The sequence below is a fragment of the Protobothrops mucrosquamatus genome, unplaced genomic scaffold (genome assembly GCF_001527695.2).
Source record: "Protobothrops mucrosquamatus isolate PMUCROS unplaced genomic scaffold, P.Mucros_1.0 scaffold359, whole genome shotgun sequence".
Lineage (NCBI taxonomy): Eukaryota > Metazoa > Chordata > Lepidosauria > Squamata > Viperidae > Protobothrops > Protobothrops mucrosquamatus.
In genome coordinates this window covers 125,040-143,452 of record NW_015386694.1, presented here as the reverse complement: position 1 = coordinate 143,452, position 18,413 = coordinate 125,040, and the positions used below count along the sequence as shown (strand labels likewise).

General features: G+C 37.9%; 1 protein-coding gene across 1 annotated transcript in view; it reads right to left on the bottom strand.

Annotated features, from left to right (window-relative positions):
- Positions 1 to 9,951: 9,951 nt before the first annotated feature.
- CDC42BPB (CDC42 binding protein kinase beta) overlaps positions 9,952 to 18,413 on the bottom strand; it is a 106,097-nt gene continuing 97,635 nt past the window's right edge. The window contains exons 35-37 of the mRNA XM_015815657.1: positions 18,152 to 18,257; positions 17,996 to 18,066; positions 9,952 to 11,764 (exon numbers count right to left, since the gene is read on the bottom strand). Coding sequence (XP_015671143.1) covers positions 11,633 to 11,764; positions 17,996 to 18,066; positions 18,152 to 18,257 — 309 coding nt within the window. The 3' untranslated portion in view covers positions 9,952 to 11,632. The remainder of the gene's footprint in view (positions 11,765 to 17,995; positions 18,067 to 18,151; positions 18,258 to 18,413) is intronic.

Here is an 18,413-nt window from a genome sequence, read left to right as displayed (position 1 = left end):
GGAATGTTTCCAGCAGGAGGGCACTGCCCCATTCAGACTCAGTATGCAATCTGGCAGTCCTCCTAATCAAAGCACAGATGGCAGCTATAGTTGAGTTGTGAATGTTGCATAACTGCTCCTTAGATGTGAGCTTTGCCCATTCCTCAACTGGGAGCTCTTGCTCATGATCACTTACACCTGAGTCACCTCCTGATTGAACTATTACAACATGTACAGTACATGAAAACCATGGGAAGTGAGAAGGCCAGGGATCCAAGGGCAATGCTTTTTTCCTGTGGTCCCAACCTTCTGGAATACTTTCTTTGACTAGCAGAAGTCTATCATTTTGTTCAGGAAATCTTTTCAACAGGACTTTTGAGGAGAATAGGTTGGTTCCACAGTATTTTCAGTTTATTAATAATTGTTTTATTGTTTTTATATTCTACTGTAAACCACAGCAAATTAATCCTGATTCCATTACACAGTATCTCCATTCAACAGACCAGCAAACAATAAACCTTCTGCCCCTTTCTTTTTTTTAAAATGATCAGGGATCATTTAATCAATGAAAAGATTGAGGAAAGTCTCCTGTAGGGTTCAAAATACAAGAGGTATTAGGCCAGTATCAGGAATTGAGCTTATCCTGGAATGACTTTTTTAGTTTGGAACTGTCTTCCTGGAATTAGTTTTCTTTATTGGGTTTTGGAGTACCATATGTGAAAAAGCACCTGGACTCAGAAAAATAAAAGCAACAAGTCAAAGAATAATAACAAGAAACCAAGGAGGTGACAGCTAGGGTAAAATATTTTGTTACAGATGCCGCCAGTCTGTAAAAATTTCCCCAAGATATTCAACTTGAAAAGAGAAACAACCACAAAAGTTACAAAATTTGTAACTCAAGGTTGAGGGATCCTTGGTGCTCTCTGAGCTTGGTTGTGTTTTTTTTTGCAGATATTTCATTACCAAACTAGGTGACATCATTAGCGACATCAGTGCACTGATGATGTTACCTATTTGGTAATGAAATATCTGTGAGAAAACAACCAAGCTCAGATAAATAATATGTCACAAGACACTCCCCAAATATCATCTTAAGGTGAAACTGCTATAGATCAGGGCTTTTCAACCTTTTCACCCATTGTACCACTTTTAGGCTATGGCAACATCCGAGTACCACCAGTCACCTAGCAAGGTGTCAAAAACTTGATGACCCCCCCCAAAAGGAAAAAAGTGATAAAGTACAGGTAGTCCTCGACTTACAACAGTTCGCTTACTGACTGTTCGAAGTTACAATGGCACTGAAAAAAGTGCCTCCCAAGGCACAGCCGAGCAAGACACCTGCCTGCCCGCCCGGCGGTGTTCTTCCTCCTGTCTGAGGTTTTCATTGTTGTGAGCATTTCTGTTGAGGATTGGCAGCGGGGGTGGAGTGGGGGGTGTTTGGTTTTTATTTCCCCCATCTGCTGGGTGGTTGCAGCAGGTTTTGGTCACTTCACATGACCTTGGGACACTGTGACCATCATAAATATGAATCAGTTGCCAAGCATCTGAATGTAAATCACAAGACCCTGGAGATGCTGCAACATTCCAGCTGATTGGTGCTTCTTCAGGGCTCAGCAGAAGGGTCAGGATCAGTGCCGAGCTCCAGCTGGAGCCTGGCGCTGATCCTGGCGCTTTTGCTGAGCCCTGACAGCCCTGCAGCTCCAGCTGTCTCTCGCTCAGGCTTGTGTGGTGCTGCCACCGGTTCAGCTCATTCCCCTCCCCCACTACCACTTTTCTAGGATGGTCGCGTACCACCTGCCAGGTGCCAATGTACCACAAGTGGTACCCGTACCACTGGTTGAAAAGCCTTGCCATAGATGATAGGAAGGTGATTGTTTATTTTGTCTGCCACATATTCCTGAAAATTTGGGGTAGCTAATTATTATTAGCATAAAATTAAAAACAACCAACCACTTCAAAAATGATGAACCCACCCATAATAATAAGAATTAGATAAAGTAATACACACAAAAAATACAAAGTCAGACGTAGCCAGATTCCAACCTTCACTGACAACATGCATTAGACAGAGCCAGGTCTTGTTCCAGTTTGCTCTTAGGAGGGAAGGAAGACTGGATGTCCTTGGGAGGCAATTCCAGTGCATGGGAATGGCAATCTAAAGTGCCCTCTTTTGAGCTTTCATCAGTTGACAATACTGTAAAGGTGGAAGAGGGGCCTTCCTCTTTTCCCCTCGCCCCCCTTCAGCTCTTTTTCTTTGAGGCCACACAATGCAAAGGAAAGGAAATCTTCCCAGCTGCCTGGCGTTTTCCTGAGTGTATCTTAAAGAACTGGCCAAATCCATGATAGTTGCAGCTAGGACTGCTAGAACCAGTGCTTTTTTTGTAAAAAAAAAAAAAAAATAAGGTGCCAGAACTCACACATGTCATACAATCCGCCTTGCCTACCCTACAAGGTTCCATCCAAAAAAGGTGCCGGAACTCCGTTCTGGGAGTTCTATGAGGGGAAAAAAGCCCTGGCTAGAACTCTTCCTTGGATTTACTTGCTCTGACTACTGGTTGCCATGCCTTTCTCTGTTAATTTGGCTTAATGAGTTCTGTGGCTTGGGGAGTGGGGTCACGGAAGTCAAGGCAAGGATGGGATTCCTCATTGCATCAAGCCTGACTTTTTTCTAGACTTGGCTGCCTGGCTTTATCACACTGCCTATCAATAAACTACTCTTTTGGATACACCTTCAGCAGAAGAGCCATGAAACCTTGTCTGCCTCGGACGTAAGAAGCCAGGCTTTTGTGCTTCATCTACTGTTCCAGACCTTAGTAGATAGGAAAAGTATCTGGGTGGATGGAGCATAAGGCCCCCCAAAGATGGACAAGTTCATGAAAAATGGGGCCTATTGTTTGCACAGCAGCACTCTCAAGAATGCAGCAAGTAGGGAACAAACCTACAGCACTACTCTTGTCCTGAGCGTGCTGAGGAGAGGAAAAACTTGATTTGGTAATGGTTTTGCATCAGGGGATTTAGAATTAGTATCCTGGCAACTAGTAGATAACACAAAATGGTTGATGTCCTGAGAAATTTCATTTACTATAGCCAATAGTCCCTCCACTGGTTGAATCTGTGAACTACAGTTAATCAATCACATTTAATAAGAGCTCAGCAATGAACTGCTTTAGTATTTGCATTTATATATGCAGTAAACAGGTGATTTATCATACGGGGCATTCATCAGGTTTCAAATCTTCCACCATTTCAATTTTCTCTCCACCATGCTTGCCTTTTAAAAGTCTGCTCCCTTTATGAACTTTCTTTCTTAGGTTTGTTTCTAGGGCAGTGATAGCAAACCTTTTGAACTCAGCATGCCAGAAATTTGGGAAGTGCCTAACTTGAATCTGCTGGCATGTCACCATCCCCCTCCAAACAAAAGACAAACATTTATACATTCATTTATTTAAAAAATACAGATCAATTATCTGTAGTGCAACATCAAATAATTACAAAATTATTTTGTAACTAGCTGTACCCACCCACACATTGCTGTGGCTCAGTCTGGTAAAAGCGTGTGTTGCTTTTATGTCCAACAGATGGCGCTGTTTTTCAAAAAAAGCATGTTTTACCTGTCACAGGTGTGACATATATGTAATGTAGGTATATAAAAACACGCGCGTATTCAAATGCAACGTTGTGTCAAAATTTCAAAGCAATCGGTGAAGAACTTTCAGAGATTTAAGATTTTGAACAAACGAACATTTACATTTTTATTTATATAGATTTTGCAGCCTCTGAAAATTGTGCAAGAACAGGGATGATTTCAAGGATATTTGTTAGCTGTTGGTGAACAATGGTGGGTCACCCAAAACATCATGGTGTCTCACCTTTGACATGGCTGTCATAGATTCATCGCTGTTCTGGGATGTGGTAAACAATATTTATATTGGCTCCAGGATTGAGATCTGGCATATATCAAGTAGGAATTAACAGATAACAAAATAACAGAGTTGGAAATGACCTTGGAGGTCTTCTAGTCCAACCCATTGCTCAAGCAGGAGACCCTATATATACCATTTTAAACAAATGATTGTCTTGTCCAGACACTTTTTAAAAACCTCCTGTAATGGTAAGCTTCTGAAGGTAAGCCGTTCCATTAACCAATTGTTTTCACTGTCAGGAAATTTCTGCTTAGTTCTAGGTTGCTTCTCTCCTTGATTAGTTTCGACCCATTGCTTCTTGTCTTGTTTTCAGGTGCTTTGGAGAATAGGTTGACCCATTCTTCTTTGTGGCAACCCCTGAGATATTGGAATATTCAGTTCTTCAACTGAAGAAGCTACTTGGATGAGAAAATACCAATGAAGTCCAGTTGCCTTTGAAAAGCATCTTTGGCACATGCAGGTGGTATTTTGTTCCAATTTCTATTGTCTCTTTGGCATATTCTATAAGACAAATATTTCAAATCATACATTTTTTTCTCCCCAAATCCCAACTGCAAGATACAGAAGATCTTACATTCAAAAGATCCACATATGCAGGCCTTAAGTTTATTAGTTTACTTGAAAGTCACCTAATATGGTGACAGAACAGGAAACATTCAGCCAGTTTCTCAATTAAAGGAGTGGAATTCTTTCTAAATTTATAATGAAAGGCTATGCTTATTGAGAAGTTGAAAAAGAATTCTGAAATAAGACAATGATGAATTGTTTTTGTACAACTGCCATAAAAATCTTTATAAGTGTGTCCATGAAGCCACTAAGAGTCATGCTTATTGGACTTAAAGCAGACTTTTACCTTTTTAAGGTGCTCTCGTTTTACTGGAGTTTCTGTTCCAAACGAAAATGTCAATAGAAGAGAATATATGCAGCTCAGGGTTACGGTTGAAGGCTTATCACTTGAGACTTTTCCCCAAACACTTTTTTAATTTTTTTAGTTGTGAGATATTTTAATGAAAATTATGGGAGTGGATCTTCAGTCAGATAAGTCTGGCTTCATAAGGTTAATGAGTCCTGGAAGTAGAACTGGAATACTGGGATCTTTGCATCCCCTATGCTTAAGTTAATAGGTTAGCGCTATAATATGTGTACTGCATTATAATACTTGAATACCTGATGCTACTGACAGGATTCACATGTCCTTACATATAACTTTTTTTTTCTTTTTATGTCCCTACAATTCCTTGCTTCAGGGTGGTGTCAGGGCAACTGAATGGAGCTGAGCGTTTACTGGCTGGATGCCCTTCCTGATGCCTATGCGGAGTTGGTAGCAGATATTTTCTGTGTGTGCCCTGATAGAGAAACATCTGTCCCTGCCTAGAATTGAACTCTCAACCTTCCGAGTGGTAGACGAGCATTTTCACCTCTAGGCCACCATGCCACTCATGTCCTTACATATAAATGTAAAGCTAATTCTTAAAAGACATTCTTTTAAGTCCTCTTTAACTATTCACTAGGAAATGGTCTAGTGCCATATGACTAGAGGTTGATGAACATCCCATTCATTAATGCATTGCTTATGTAAAAGACATTTCCAATGTGAGCAAGAAAATATGCACAATGTTGTAGTTTATATGAGTTAAAAACTTTATGTTGAAAATTTAAAAAATCTGAATTTATTAGATTATTCTCATTGCTACTTGGGATTTTTTTAAAAATAGTAGTAAAGTGGTAAAGTAGTAGGAGCACATTTGAGTTGAATTTCTGCATTAATAATAAAATAATGACTTTGTTAAAAATAATGACTTTGGGTTTTTTTAAATGTCTTGACTTGGTTCTTTTTGAGTGAAAGTTTACTATCAGTTTTCTAGAATATCCCATTTCAGTAATAATTGCTTTTAAGAGATAACATTACCAACTATTGGCTCCAATCCATTCTCCAGCTATTCTGTGTTCCCAAATGGTACAGGAAATTGGCAGTTCTCAGCTAAGTAGTGTCCTCAGATAAAACAAGACTGGCTAATTCAAGTGCTCTGCCATTTCACATATTTTCACTTCCATCCCAATTTCATTCTAGGTATTCAATTATGCGGAATCTTCTATGACTTGAGTTTTACCTGAAACAAGTTATGTGTAATTAAATTCTGTGGTTAATACTGTCAAAAATCCAGAAGAGCTATTAGAATGTTTACAACACATTTAAAAAACTACCTTGTAACACTCTACAACAACAATAATAACAATAACAATAACAATAATAATGGACCTTGGCGGTCTTCTAGTCCAGCCCCCTGCTCAAGCAGGAGACCCTATACCATTTCAGACAAGTGGCTGTCAAGTCTTTTCTTAAAACCCCCCAATGATGAAGCACCTACAACTTCTGAAGGCAAGCTGTTCCACTGGCATAGGAAGTTTCTCCTTAATTCCAGGTTGCTTCTCTCCTTGATTAGTTTCCATCCATTGTTTCTTGTCTTGCCTTCTGGTGCTTTGGAAAATAAATTGACCACCTCCTCATTATGGCAGCCTCTCAAATACTGGAATACTGCTATCATGTCTCCCCAGTCCTTCTTTTCTCTAGACTGGCCATACCCAAATATTGCAGCTGTTCTTCATATGTTTTAGTCTCCAGGCCTTTGATCATTTTAGTTACTCTTCTTTGCACTTTTTCCCAAGTCTCAACATTTTTTTTGTAATGTGGTGACCAAAATTGGATGCAGTATTCCAGGTGTGGCCTTACTAAGGCTTTATAAAGTGGTACTAGTACTTCACATGATTTTGATTCTATGCCTCTGTTTATATAACCAAGGATTGTATTAGCTTTTTTGGCTGCTGCCACACATTGCTGGCTCATGTTTAATTGATCGTCCACTAGGACTCCAAGTTCCCTCTCACAGTTAGTTTTTGAACCAGGTTTCGCCTAATCTGTACTTGTACCTGTCCAGGTGAAAAACCTGCCTTTTCTGCACATTAAATATAATTTTGTTGGATAGGGCCCATTGTTCAAGTCTGTCATGATTTTTTTGATTCTGAGCTTGTCTTCTGGAGTGTTGGCTATTCCTGCCAGCTTAGTGTCATCTGCAAATTTGATAAGTTCCCCTTCTATTCCCCCATCTCAGTCATTTATGAAGATATTGAAGAGTATCGGGCCTAAGACAGAACCTTGTGGTACCCAACTGCTTACCTCCCTTTATATAGATGTAGTACCATTAAGGACTATTAATTGAGTACAGTTTGTCAGCCAGTTACAAATCCATCTGGTGATGATGTCTATCCCGCATTTTTCTAGCTTACCAAGAAGTAGGTTGTGGTTTATTTTTTCATATCCCTTGTTGAAGTCTAAATATACTATGTCCACAGCATTTTGCTGGTCTAGTAATTTAGTCACTTTGTCAAAGAATGAAATAAGGTTGGTTTGGTGTGATCTGTTTTAAACAAACCTGTGCTGGCTACTAGTTATAACATTATTCTAGATGTTCACAGATCTGTTTTTGGATTATTTTTTCCAGTATCTTCCCAGGTATTGATGTTAGACTGATTGGACTGTAGTTTCCTGGCTGTTTTTGTTCTTTTTTTAAAGATGGGAACCACATCAGCTCTTTCCCAATCCTCTGGTAGTTCCCCAGTGCTCCAAGACTTTTTAAAGATATGATACAATGGTTCTGAGTTAACATCTGTCAGCTCCTTCAGAACTCTTGGATGTAATCCATCAGGTCCCAATGATTTATATTCATCAAGGTCAGACAGGTATTCTCTTACCATTTTCTTGCTTATTTTAATGTTAATTTCTAGTCTGTTTTTTAAGTTATGTTTTTGGTAGGTTGGGCTATAGTTCCTTTTTTGTGTGAAGACTGATGCAAAGAATGACTTAAGCTTTCTCTTTACTGCCTGTTCCTTCTTTGCCATCTTCTCTCTTTAGTGGATGGACTGTTTTCTTGACTTTTTTTGTTATTTATATGTTCAAAAAAACTTTTTTTATTATCTTTGACTTTTGTTGCAAGTCTTTGTTAATTCTGATCCTTTGCTTTCCTGACTTTATCATTGCAGATTCGGTTATCTGCTGATATTCTGTCTTAGTTATGTGTCCCTCTTTCCATTTTTTGTACTTATCCTTTTTGTCTTTCAGTTTGTCAGAGAGAGCTTCGTGCAACCATGCTCATTTATTCTTGGATTTCTTGTTTTTCTTTTTTAGTGGTATTGTGTTGGGCTGGGCTTTTATGATTATATTTTTCAGTATTTCCTACGCTTGAGTTGTTTTCCCCTTTAGGATTTTTATCCATAAAATTTTGCTTAGGCTCTGAGTTTGTTAAAATCAGCTCTTTTAGTTTAAGACACTGATTGGATTATATTCTATTGCTTGTGTTTGCATTATATTGAATTCCAGTATGACATGGTCACTCTCGCCCAAGGTTCCCGCAATTTCAACTCCATCACTTTTTCTCTATTAGTAAGAATTAAGTCCAGTATAGCTTTTCCTCTAGTTCCTTCCTCTATCTTTTGGATGGCAAAGTTGTCAGCTAAGTTGGTTAGGAATCTCACATTTGCTGCAGAATTTGTCTCCCAGATGATATCAGGGTAGTTAAAGTCTCCTATTACTTCTGTGATATGTTTCCTACATATATTTGTTAATTGATTAGCAAAGAGTTCATCTATTTCTTCTGCTTGGTTGGGTGATCTGTACTATAAGCCTATAGCAATGTCATTCTTTTTTCTTTTTATATTGACTCATATGGATTCTAGGAGGTTTTTGTATATTTCTATAGAGATGTAGTGATCTTTTATACATAATGCAACTCCACCTCCTCTTTTGTTGGGTCTGTTTCTTTTGAATAGTTTGTCCATCAGTACATTACAGTCATGAGTTTCATCCCACCAAGTTTCAGTAATGGCAACTATATCATATCTGCCTTCATGCACTAATACTTCAAGTTCACCCTGTTTGTTCCCTAAACTTTGAGCGTTACTATATAGGCATTTGAGTCCTTTATTGGTCTTTGTTATATTTGTTGTATCTCTTACTTTGTAACTGGGATTCCCCTCCTTCCCATCACTCTCTATTTCATTATTTTTTTAAATTTTTCTCTTTACTCCATTCCTCCGTATGTGATCTAGTGGTTTTGCTATAGGTTGTGAAGTTTGGCCCTCCCCCCCTCATTTTTAGTTTAAAGCCCTTTTGATAAGATGAGCCAGTCTTATTCCAAATATATTTTTTCCAGTTCTTGTGAAGTGCAGTCCATCCCTTGCCAGTAGCCCTTCATCTAGGTAATGCAGACCATGGTCTAGGAAGCCGAAGTTCTGTTGACAACACCAGTTTTTAAACCAGTGGTGAAACAAATGGTTATCATTAAAATGAGCTTGGCTGGATTGAAATCCTCTTCACAAGATGCAAAAGAATTAACATCTAAATTTAATTCTATTACTAATTCTAGTAATTCTTCTTCTACCCCTAGTACATTTTTAAAATATAAAGTTAAAATATAGTCTATTAAATCAGAGGAAAAACAATAAGCAGTCCCTTAAAATAGGTAATAAATCCAGTACTTCACAAATATATTTTTTGTAAAGCAAAGAACTTGTGCCAATATTATAATGACTTGTAATTTTCTCAAATTAGTAAACAGTTTTCCATCTGCTCTGAGAAAAACAAAGCAAAAGGTTGTCAAAGCAGACAATCTCTAAGCTGGCCGGTTACGTTAATCCCTCCAACATCTATTTATTATTCCTAATAAATTCATATATATTCAATATAAACTAGAACAGATGCCAGAAGAAAAAAGAAAAGAAGATTAACAAAATTTGCCTTTGTGACAAACTGTAAAGGTAACATAGCATTCTTCCCATTTCAGCTGCTGCTGTAGCTGCTTTTTTCTCATTAAAGAGGAAAAGTTGGTAAAAGCTCTTGCTTTACCAACCTGATTATGTAGGGTTTTTCCCCCTCCCCAGCTAAGAATGCTGCAGGATATTTCTTTTCCCTTTTCTGTAGAGGAGATTAGAATCATGCCACAGTGCTTTCCAAAGAACTACGTGCACGTATCTAATTAATGACAGGACAACTAGGAACTTTTAAAACATCCCTCTTCTGCTTTATTGACAAGTAGATTGTTCAAAAATGTTCTCACAATTCAATAATTACAAAGACTTGAGACATACATTTAAAAAAAAGAGTAAAAACCAGAAAAACCCCAAAGCAGTAGTGTCCAGCTCAAACTGAGCTTTATTAATCAAGAATCTGAGAAAGAGCAAATATTGTCAAACACTTAATGAAACAGAATTAAATGTTGACTAGAACCACTTGGTTTAAACTAGGGATAAGTGCATGTCCTATACAGTGTCTCAGGGAAGAGTGTTAGCCATTGGTATAGCATTAGCCCATAGAAACCAGATTTTAAAACAATTGACATCCAACTGTCATCAAATTGGCACAGAAGGCACACTAGTGTGACAATGACAAACTGAATATGCCAGCCATAGAATTAATTACATGCTTTTAAATGAAACATGATCACTAGGATGGGCGGGTAGATAGTGTTACTAAATGTATAATACATGGAAGCATGAGATTAAATATACATGTAATATGTCACTGCTGCAAAATATACAGGAATGTGCTGTGCATTTCCTCCCCTACACATTCAGTACTTTTAATGAGCAATCATGGGGTTTGGATCATCATGCAGGTGAAGATATAATGAATTAAGGAAAGTGGGGGGAAAAGACGAGGTACCCTCATATACACACCCCTCTATGCTTCCACTTTGGTTACCAAGAAAAATCAGAAGCAATTTATTACTACACAATCCCTTCATACAAGCAGCCATCGGGGGGGCAATCTCAAGAGAATGCTGGCCTAGTAAAACTTTTAAAAATGTAGTGTTATCTTTTTACTCTGAAAAAAAATCCAAGAGAAATTACAAAAATGTTTGAGAAGATGGACTGCAAGAAAAACAGTAAAATCTGTTTTCCAACAGTATGTTGTTTTTTTAAAAAAAGCCTTGTCCTAGCTAATCAGATCTAAAAAAGTAGGGTAAGGATAAAACATTTCTGGTCCTTTATGTACATGACTAAAATTTCAGTAGAAAGACATTTATACAGCGGAGAACATATGTAATGGCTAAGTAAGTTAAAAGGCCACAATCTAGAAGTTCTGTTTTCACTTTCCTGTTTTATTCTACTGAAGCTGGAAATGGCCCTACAACTTCCTATCATCCCTCTAAACTTTGAAAAAAGAAAGAAACAATATATTTTGAATATATTTAGCCAAGGATGTAACTAGACTGCTTTTACTTCATACTCAAAAGGTCTGGATTTTTTTCTAAAAAGAATTTGCTGATAATGAGACATTACGTTATCCTATAGAAAAATAATATTCCTGGTACTGTATAGTAATAAAAACTATCAGCATCTCTCTTTTTTCAGTTTAAGTATGAAGATTTTATCAGTAGCCTTTACTGTATGTCATGAGAGAATCACAGCTGTGCAGAAATGGATCCACCTTGAGAGTAAGAGTGAACAGTTTACATTAAAAAAAAAACAATTTTGTTACTATAGCAATAAAGATCTCTTGCCTCCTTTTTTATGCCCTCAAATCTACAATCTAGATACAGGAATTTACTTCTGTGCAATGCTAAAAATTAAGCATCAGTCTTGGCACTGTTGTTGGAGACAGATGTCCTGCTTTTGATGCTCCACGACACAGCAGGCAATCCCAAATGGGAGAAACAGTGGAGAGAGCTGCAGTGTTATGCATCACAGGTTGATTGGTCTAATCCATCTAGTGTCAGCTGATTCCTGTGGGGAGAGTTGGGACTTGGGGGGCTGCTTGGGTTAGAGCTGTTGGAAGGAGTTGAGTGTTTGGTAGAATCCGAATCAGGCTGTTAAAAAGAAACAGAAAAACAATGTCTTCCAGTCACATTCTATTTCTAGACCAAGAATTGCAAGATGCATTTAACAAAAGAAGGGGCCTGGCCAGCGCAACAATTCCAATTGCCCCTGAGAGGACCCCTCTTCCTCCTCATCTAATATCTCCTACCCTATTATGTGCCCTTAGAAGTGTGAAAATAGTGTAGATTTATTCTTCCTCCCAATTTCCTCTTCAAAAATCATATTTTCTCCTAAGTCTTAAGCCTTCATCTATATTCCTATGTTCTTACAAAATTTCTCTGTCTCTTTCTTCTCATGTTTCTTTTTGCTTTTTTTGTTTAAATAAATGTTATTCTGTCATTGATTGCACTGATTAACATCTCTGTGTAAATCACTACTAATCAGAAGTACGGAGTCCAGAAGGCCTCAGAAGCCAATAGCTAGTAGCAATCAAATGTTCTAAAAAGAAACTTGCAGCTCACAAAAGCAAAAATATCAAAATCAAACAAATTAAATTTGAGAGGAGAATGTATCTGTACATTTATAGGTATCCATGAAATTGTTTTCAGACCTATTTTATGAACAGCCTTCTCTATAACAGAATATTCCCCAATAATTTAAGTTATAGATTTTGACCTTCAAAAATACAAAATTCTTGAGATCCTCACATAGTCTCATCAGGTAACTTCAGATATTTTAGTACCGATTAAAGATAATATTTTAGCTCAAGGTTGAACTGTGGGATCCTTGCTGCTTTTTTGAGCTTGGTGGGGTTTTTTTTTTTTTGCATTTACCAAATTAGGTAATATATTTTAGCAGTAGTTTTATTAAAACTACTAAACTACTGAACCTCAAAACCCTCAATATATTAACATCATGAACAGATGTCCATCCTTCCTCGCTAACATCTTTTCAAGGACAGAAAGTAATAAGTTATCTGGAATGTTATGTCACTATACAGTGGGCATTTCCAGGGCACTAGATGTGTAAACATAAATACAGCCTTCTAAAATATTAAAAGAAACTGTGGACAGGCATTCCATTTACAAATTCCTCATACTGATAAGTAACATCTATAGTACACAAAATATTGTTTATTACACATACAATCTTTCATGGGATAACAAACCACAAACTTATGTCCATTGGGATCAGTTTCCCAATCACATGGAGAGTTTTAATTTTGCTTAGCAAGATGCAGTTTTTGCATCAACACAAAATGATGGAGCCAAATTTTTTGTCTTCCTTTCCCTTCCATGCATTCCTTTTCAAATGTTCTTTTGCAATAGGCAAAGAAAGATTCTGTTGGAATTATATCCTGAATTTGGTTTGACCTAGAGCTGAACAAAGAAATGTATGGCCAAATTATGCAAAATGTGTAATTGTATAATTTCCTCAGGGCAGAATTCCACCATGCTTAGTTTTAGAACAGACTATAAAGGTAAAATGACCGGTGATCTTTTTTATTATTAAGTGGTACAAAAAATAATTAGAGATTTATGAAGCAGTTAAATATATGCATCCAAGATGACAGCTCTGCCTTTGCATGCATAGCTCTTTTGTGAGATAGCCTGCTGATAGCAGGCATTCAAAGCAATGTCCTTCCTTGGACAATTTTCTGGTATTTTGGAATGCAGTTAATTATTCATAATGTTTAGCTTCGTAGCAGATGTGTTAAAATGGCAGTCAGTTTAATTGGGAAAAGAGGAATTTATTTAGACAACAGATTAAATGGCTATATCGCTTGAAGATATACTTGTCAAGATTGTACTGTGGTTGCAAACACTGTAACTAATGCAGTTGTTCAGACAAAAGCTGTGATAAAGCAACAATCCATAGAGTACAATCCAAAGTTTTATGCTGCTTTTTCTATGTAAGCATGCATACAAGCCCCCACATTGTTCCAAATACAAAATTTCATATGAACTCACTTTATTTTTTCCCCAATGTATCACTGGGTATTATTTGTTCTTGTTAATCCTAATGTGTAAGTCATCTAGAGATGCCTTTTTAATTGAAGCAGCAGATAGCTACATTTTTTTTTAAAACAAAATACTGTCTAACAGTGTAGGGAATAAACTGAGAAATCCAGATTGGAATTCTTCAATTCATTCACTTGAATCTATATGTAGCAAAATACATGAACAAGTAAAACCAAGCCCATTAAGACTTTTTAGAGACGAGATGTGCAGCATCCAAAAGGACAGCTAAATATATATGCTAAGGAAAAAGTATATCTCTGAACATTGTTTGGTATCCAAAACTGGATGCAGTATTCCAAGTGTGGCCTTACCAAGGCATTGTAAAGTGGTATTAACACTTTACGTGATCTTGATTCTATCTCCATTAATGCAGCCTAGCACTGTGTTGGCTTTTTTGGCAGCTGCAGCACACTGCTGGCTCATATTTAGGTGATTGTCCACTAGGACTCTGAGATCCCTCTCAGTTACTACTATTGAGCAAGGTACCACCTATGCTGCACCTGTGCATTTGGTTTTTCTTGCCTAAATGTAGAACCTTACTTTTTTCACCATTGAATTTCATTTTGTTAGATAGTGCCCAATGTTCAAGACTGTCCAGATCCTCCTGTATCTTAAGCCTATCTTCTGGAGTGTTGGCTATTCCTGCCAGCTTGGTGTTATCTGCAAATTTGATGAGTTCCCCATCTATCCCCTCATCCAGATCATTGATGAAGATGTTGAAGAGCACTGGGCCCAGAACAGAGCCCTGAGGCACCCCACTACACACTTTCCTCCATGTAGATGCAGTTCCATTGAGGACCACACACTGAGTACGGCCAGTCAGCCAGCTATGAATCCATCTGATGGTGATGCTCCCTAACCCACATTTTTCTATCTTATCAAGTAGTAGGTTGTGGTCTACTTTATCAAATGCCTTACTGAAGTCCAAGTAAATTATATCCACAGCATTCCTCTGGTCCACTAATTTTGTCACCTGGTCAAAGAATGCATTAAGATTTGTCTGGTGTGATCTGTTTTTGATAAACCCATGTTGGCTTTTGGTAATGACTTTGTTTGCCTCTAGGTGTTCGCTGATTCGTTGCTTATCTTTTCCAGAATCTTCCCAGGTATTGAGGTCAGGCTGATAGGTCTGTAGTTTCCTGGATCCATTTTTTTTCTTTTTTTGAAGATGGGAACTACATCAGCTCTTTTCCAGTCTCTGGTAGTACCCCAGTGCTCCAGGATCTTTGAAAGATATAGTTCAGTGGTTTTGAGATCATATCTGCCAGCTCCTTCAGAACCTTGGGGTGTAATCCACCTGGTCCTGGTGATTTGAACTTCTCTAGGCTGGACAGGTACTCACTTACCATTTTCTTGCCTATCTTAACTTGTGTTCCTATTCTGTTTTTTATGGCACTATTTTTGATAGGTTGGTCTGTTTTTTCCCTTTGTGTAAAGACAGATGCAAAAAACGAGTTAAATAGTTCTGCGTTCTCCCTGTTGCTTGTCGCCTTCTTACCACTTTCTACCACTAATGGACCAATCATTTCCTTAATGTTTTTCTTGTTTTTTACATGTTGAAAGAAGCTTTTTTTTGGTCATTTTTGATTTTGGTCGCAAGCCTTAGTTCATTTTGAGCCTTAGCTTTCTTCACTTCATCTTTGCAGGCTTGAGCTATTTGCTGATATTCTGCCTTAGTTATGTGCCCTTCTTTCCACTTTTTATACTTGTCCTTTTTATCTTTCAATTTTTCAGAGAGTTCTTTATGCAGCCATGCTTGTTTCTTTTGAGAGCTGTTATTTTTCTTCTTCGTTGGTATTGTGCTAAACTGGGCTTTTATAATCTCACTTTTCAAAATTTCACAATTTCTTGAGATGTTTCCCCTGAGGATTCTCATCCATGGAATCTTTCCCAAGCTCTAAGATTATTGAAATTAGCTCTCTTAAAGTCCAAGACTCTAGTTTGACTATGTTCTATTGCTTGTGCTTGCATAATGTTGAATTCCAATATTGCATGATTACTCCTCCCCAAGGTTCCTGTGGCTTCAACACCTTCTATCATTTCATCTCTGTTAGTGAAAATTAAGTCCAAAATGGCTGATACCCCTAGTTCCTTTCTCTATCTTTTGGGAAACAAAGTTGTCTGCTAGGTTTGTCTGGAATCTGTTTGATCTTCCACTTGGTGCAGAGTTTGTCTCCCAGTTGATGTCAGGGTAATTAAAGTCCCCTATTACTATTGTGATGTGCTTCCTACATACCTTAATTAACTGCTAGCAAAATATTGGGTGGCCTGTAGCATACACCTATGGCAATGCCATTTTCCCCCTTTTATAGTGACCCAAATGCACTCAAGACAGTTTTCATCATTGTTGTGCTCTATTTCTGTAGAGATGTAGTTATTTCTTATAGAGAGAGCAACTCCACCTCCTCTTTTATTTGGTCTGTTTCTTTTTAAATAATTTAAATCCCTCTAGCTGTGTGTTCCATTTGTGGGTTTCATTCAAGTTTCTGTAATAGCAACAATATTAAATCTGCCCTCATTTACCTGAATTTCTAATTTACCCTGTTTATTGCTCATACGCTGTGTGTTGGTGTATAGACATTTGAGTCCTTTATGGCTGACCCTCTGTTTAATTTCTACATAACCTGCGCAGTGCCTGAGTTCCCCTATTTCCTTACCACCTGTTTGGTTAGTGCACTTGGTGTGACACTCGCTATTAAAAGCTTGATTTTGCTTGACAACAAGGTTGATATTCTTATCCGCACACACATGTATGTTATATGCACTGATAATTCTATGTGTTTCCCCCCCTCTAATAATAGTTTTCTAACGATTAAATTCATTAAAACTAAAAACTACAGCTGGTTGCAACTGAAAATTCCTCCAACATCCAGTGAAGTTATTAATGGTAATGCAACATTAAACCATTAACTAGGATGGGTCTAAGATTAAAAAAAATCAAAGCCATCTTTGTCCTTTAAAAACTTATGAATCATTTGTTATTCTCCCCAAGGAAAAATGTTAATTTTGAGAAGTGTTCCAAGCACATATTTGCAGAGAATTTAGGCTTTCGATTGGATTTCTGGACAGCACTACATTCTGCAATTTGGCATGTTGGTTATGTAGACAGCGGCTTGAACAATAAAATGTTTGGTATATACCCAGGAGCTAACAGCACCTGGTAGCTCTTGACTGGATTTGGAAGCTAAGCAAGATTGGCTGGATTAGTACTCAATGGGACTCTTCCAAGGAATTCTAAAGTTGTAGGCTAGACTGGGAAGTATCCCCCGCCAAAAGGGGGGGGTTCCTCAAAGGCAATGGAGGCCACTTATACTGATGCCAAGAAAAGAACATAAATGTGTCCATGGAGTCATTAAGATCTGGGCTCCACTAAAAGGCTTGTCTACTGAGAAATGAAAAAAAAAAGTGCCAAAAAAAAGTGCAAAGAAGCACAACTAAGATGATTAAAGGCCTGGAGACTAAAACATATGAAGAACAGTTGCAGGATTTGGGAATGGCCAGTCTGGAGAAAAGAAGTACTAGGGGGGACATGATAGCAGTATTCCAATATTTGAGAAGCTGCCAGAAGGAGGAGGGGGTCAATTTATTTTCCAAAGCGCCGGAAGGCAAGACAAGAAACAATGGATGAAAACTAATCAAGGAGAGAAGCAACCTGGAACTAAGGAGAAACTTCCTAACAATAAGGACAATTAACCAGTGGAACTGGTTGCCTTCAGACGTTGTGGGTGCTTCATCACTGGAGGTTTTTAAGAAGAGACTGGACAGCCACTTGTCTGAGATGGTATAAGATCTCCTGCTTGAGCGGGGGCTAGACTAGAACACCTCCAAGGTCCCTTCCAGCTCTATTCTGATTGATTGAAATATGCCATTATTGGATTTTCAAACTCTTCAGATAGATACTGCTGTATGATGCAGGATCCAATCTGGGTTGGTGACCGGGACACACACTCTGCTAGAGAGAAGCTCCCTAAGGATGGACTCCAAGCACGAGTCCAAAAGCTCGGAAGACAAAACCTGTGAGTCCTGGTGACCGACCCAGATTGGATCCTGCGACATTATCCTAGGACACGTATATTTACCTTCATTCACTGCTGCATGATTTTATATAATATCACAGGTTTAGATTATATACACATACATTCAGATATAAAAATGTAATTTGTAAAAATATTAGAAGTCAGTACCCTTTAGTGTATCAATGATTTTTCTAAATTCACCTCACCATTTGAAAACCTGTGAAGATATAGAGATTGATCTCACCTCTTTGTCAAACTCCTGATCTGGATCAGACATACTTCGCAAGGGCACGGTTGCTCCCTGGTCACTGCCACCTGCAAAGCAAAAGTATTTGAGAATCTCCCCTAGGAGAAGCTTATGAAGCTTATAGCTTTTAAAGATATCTACTTCAACTCTTACTTGAAGATGGCCATGAAATGTAGCTTTTATTTCTGGGAGGTGCTTGGCGTGAAATGTTGCTTGTTGGAGGGCAAACCTTTTCATCTTGAGAAGAAGGTAAACCAGTCTGTAGCAAAAGGTAACCAAGCTCAATTAGATATTTTCAACTTAAGTTTCTTTTTTAAATACAGAGCCTTTTAAAATATTTAAAACCTGAAATCAGTATAAGCAGCTCTTTTTTTTTTTTTTACAAATCTGTTTCATCTTGACTACTGAGAATCAT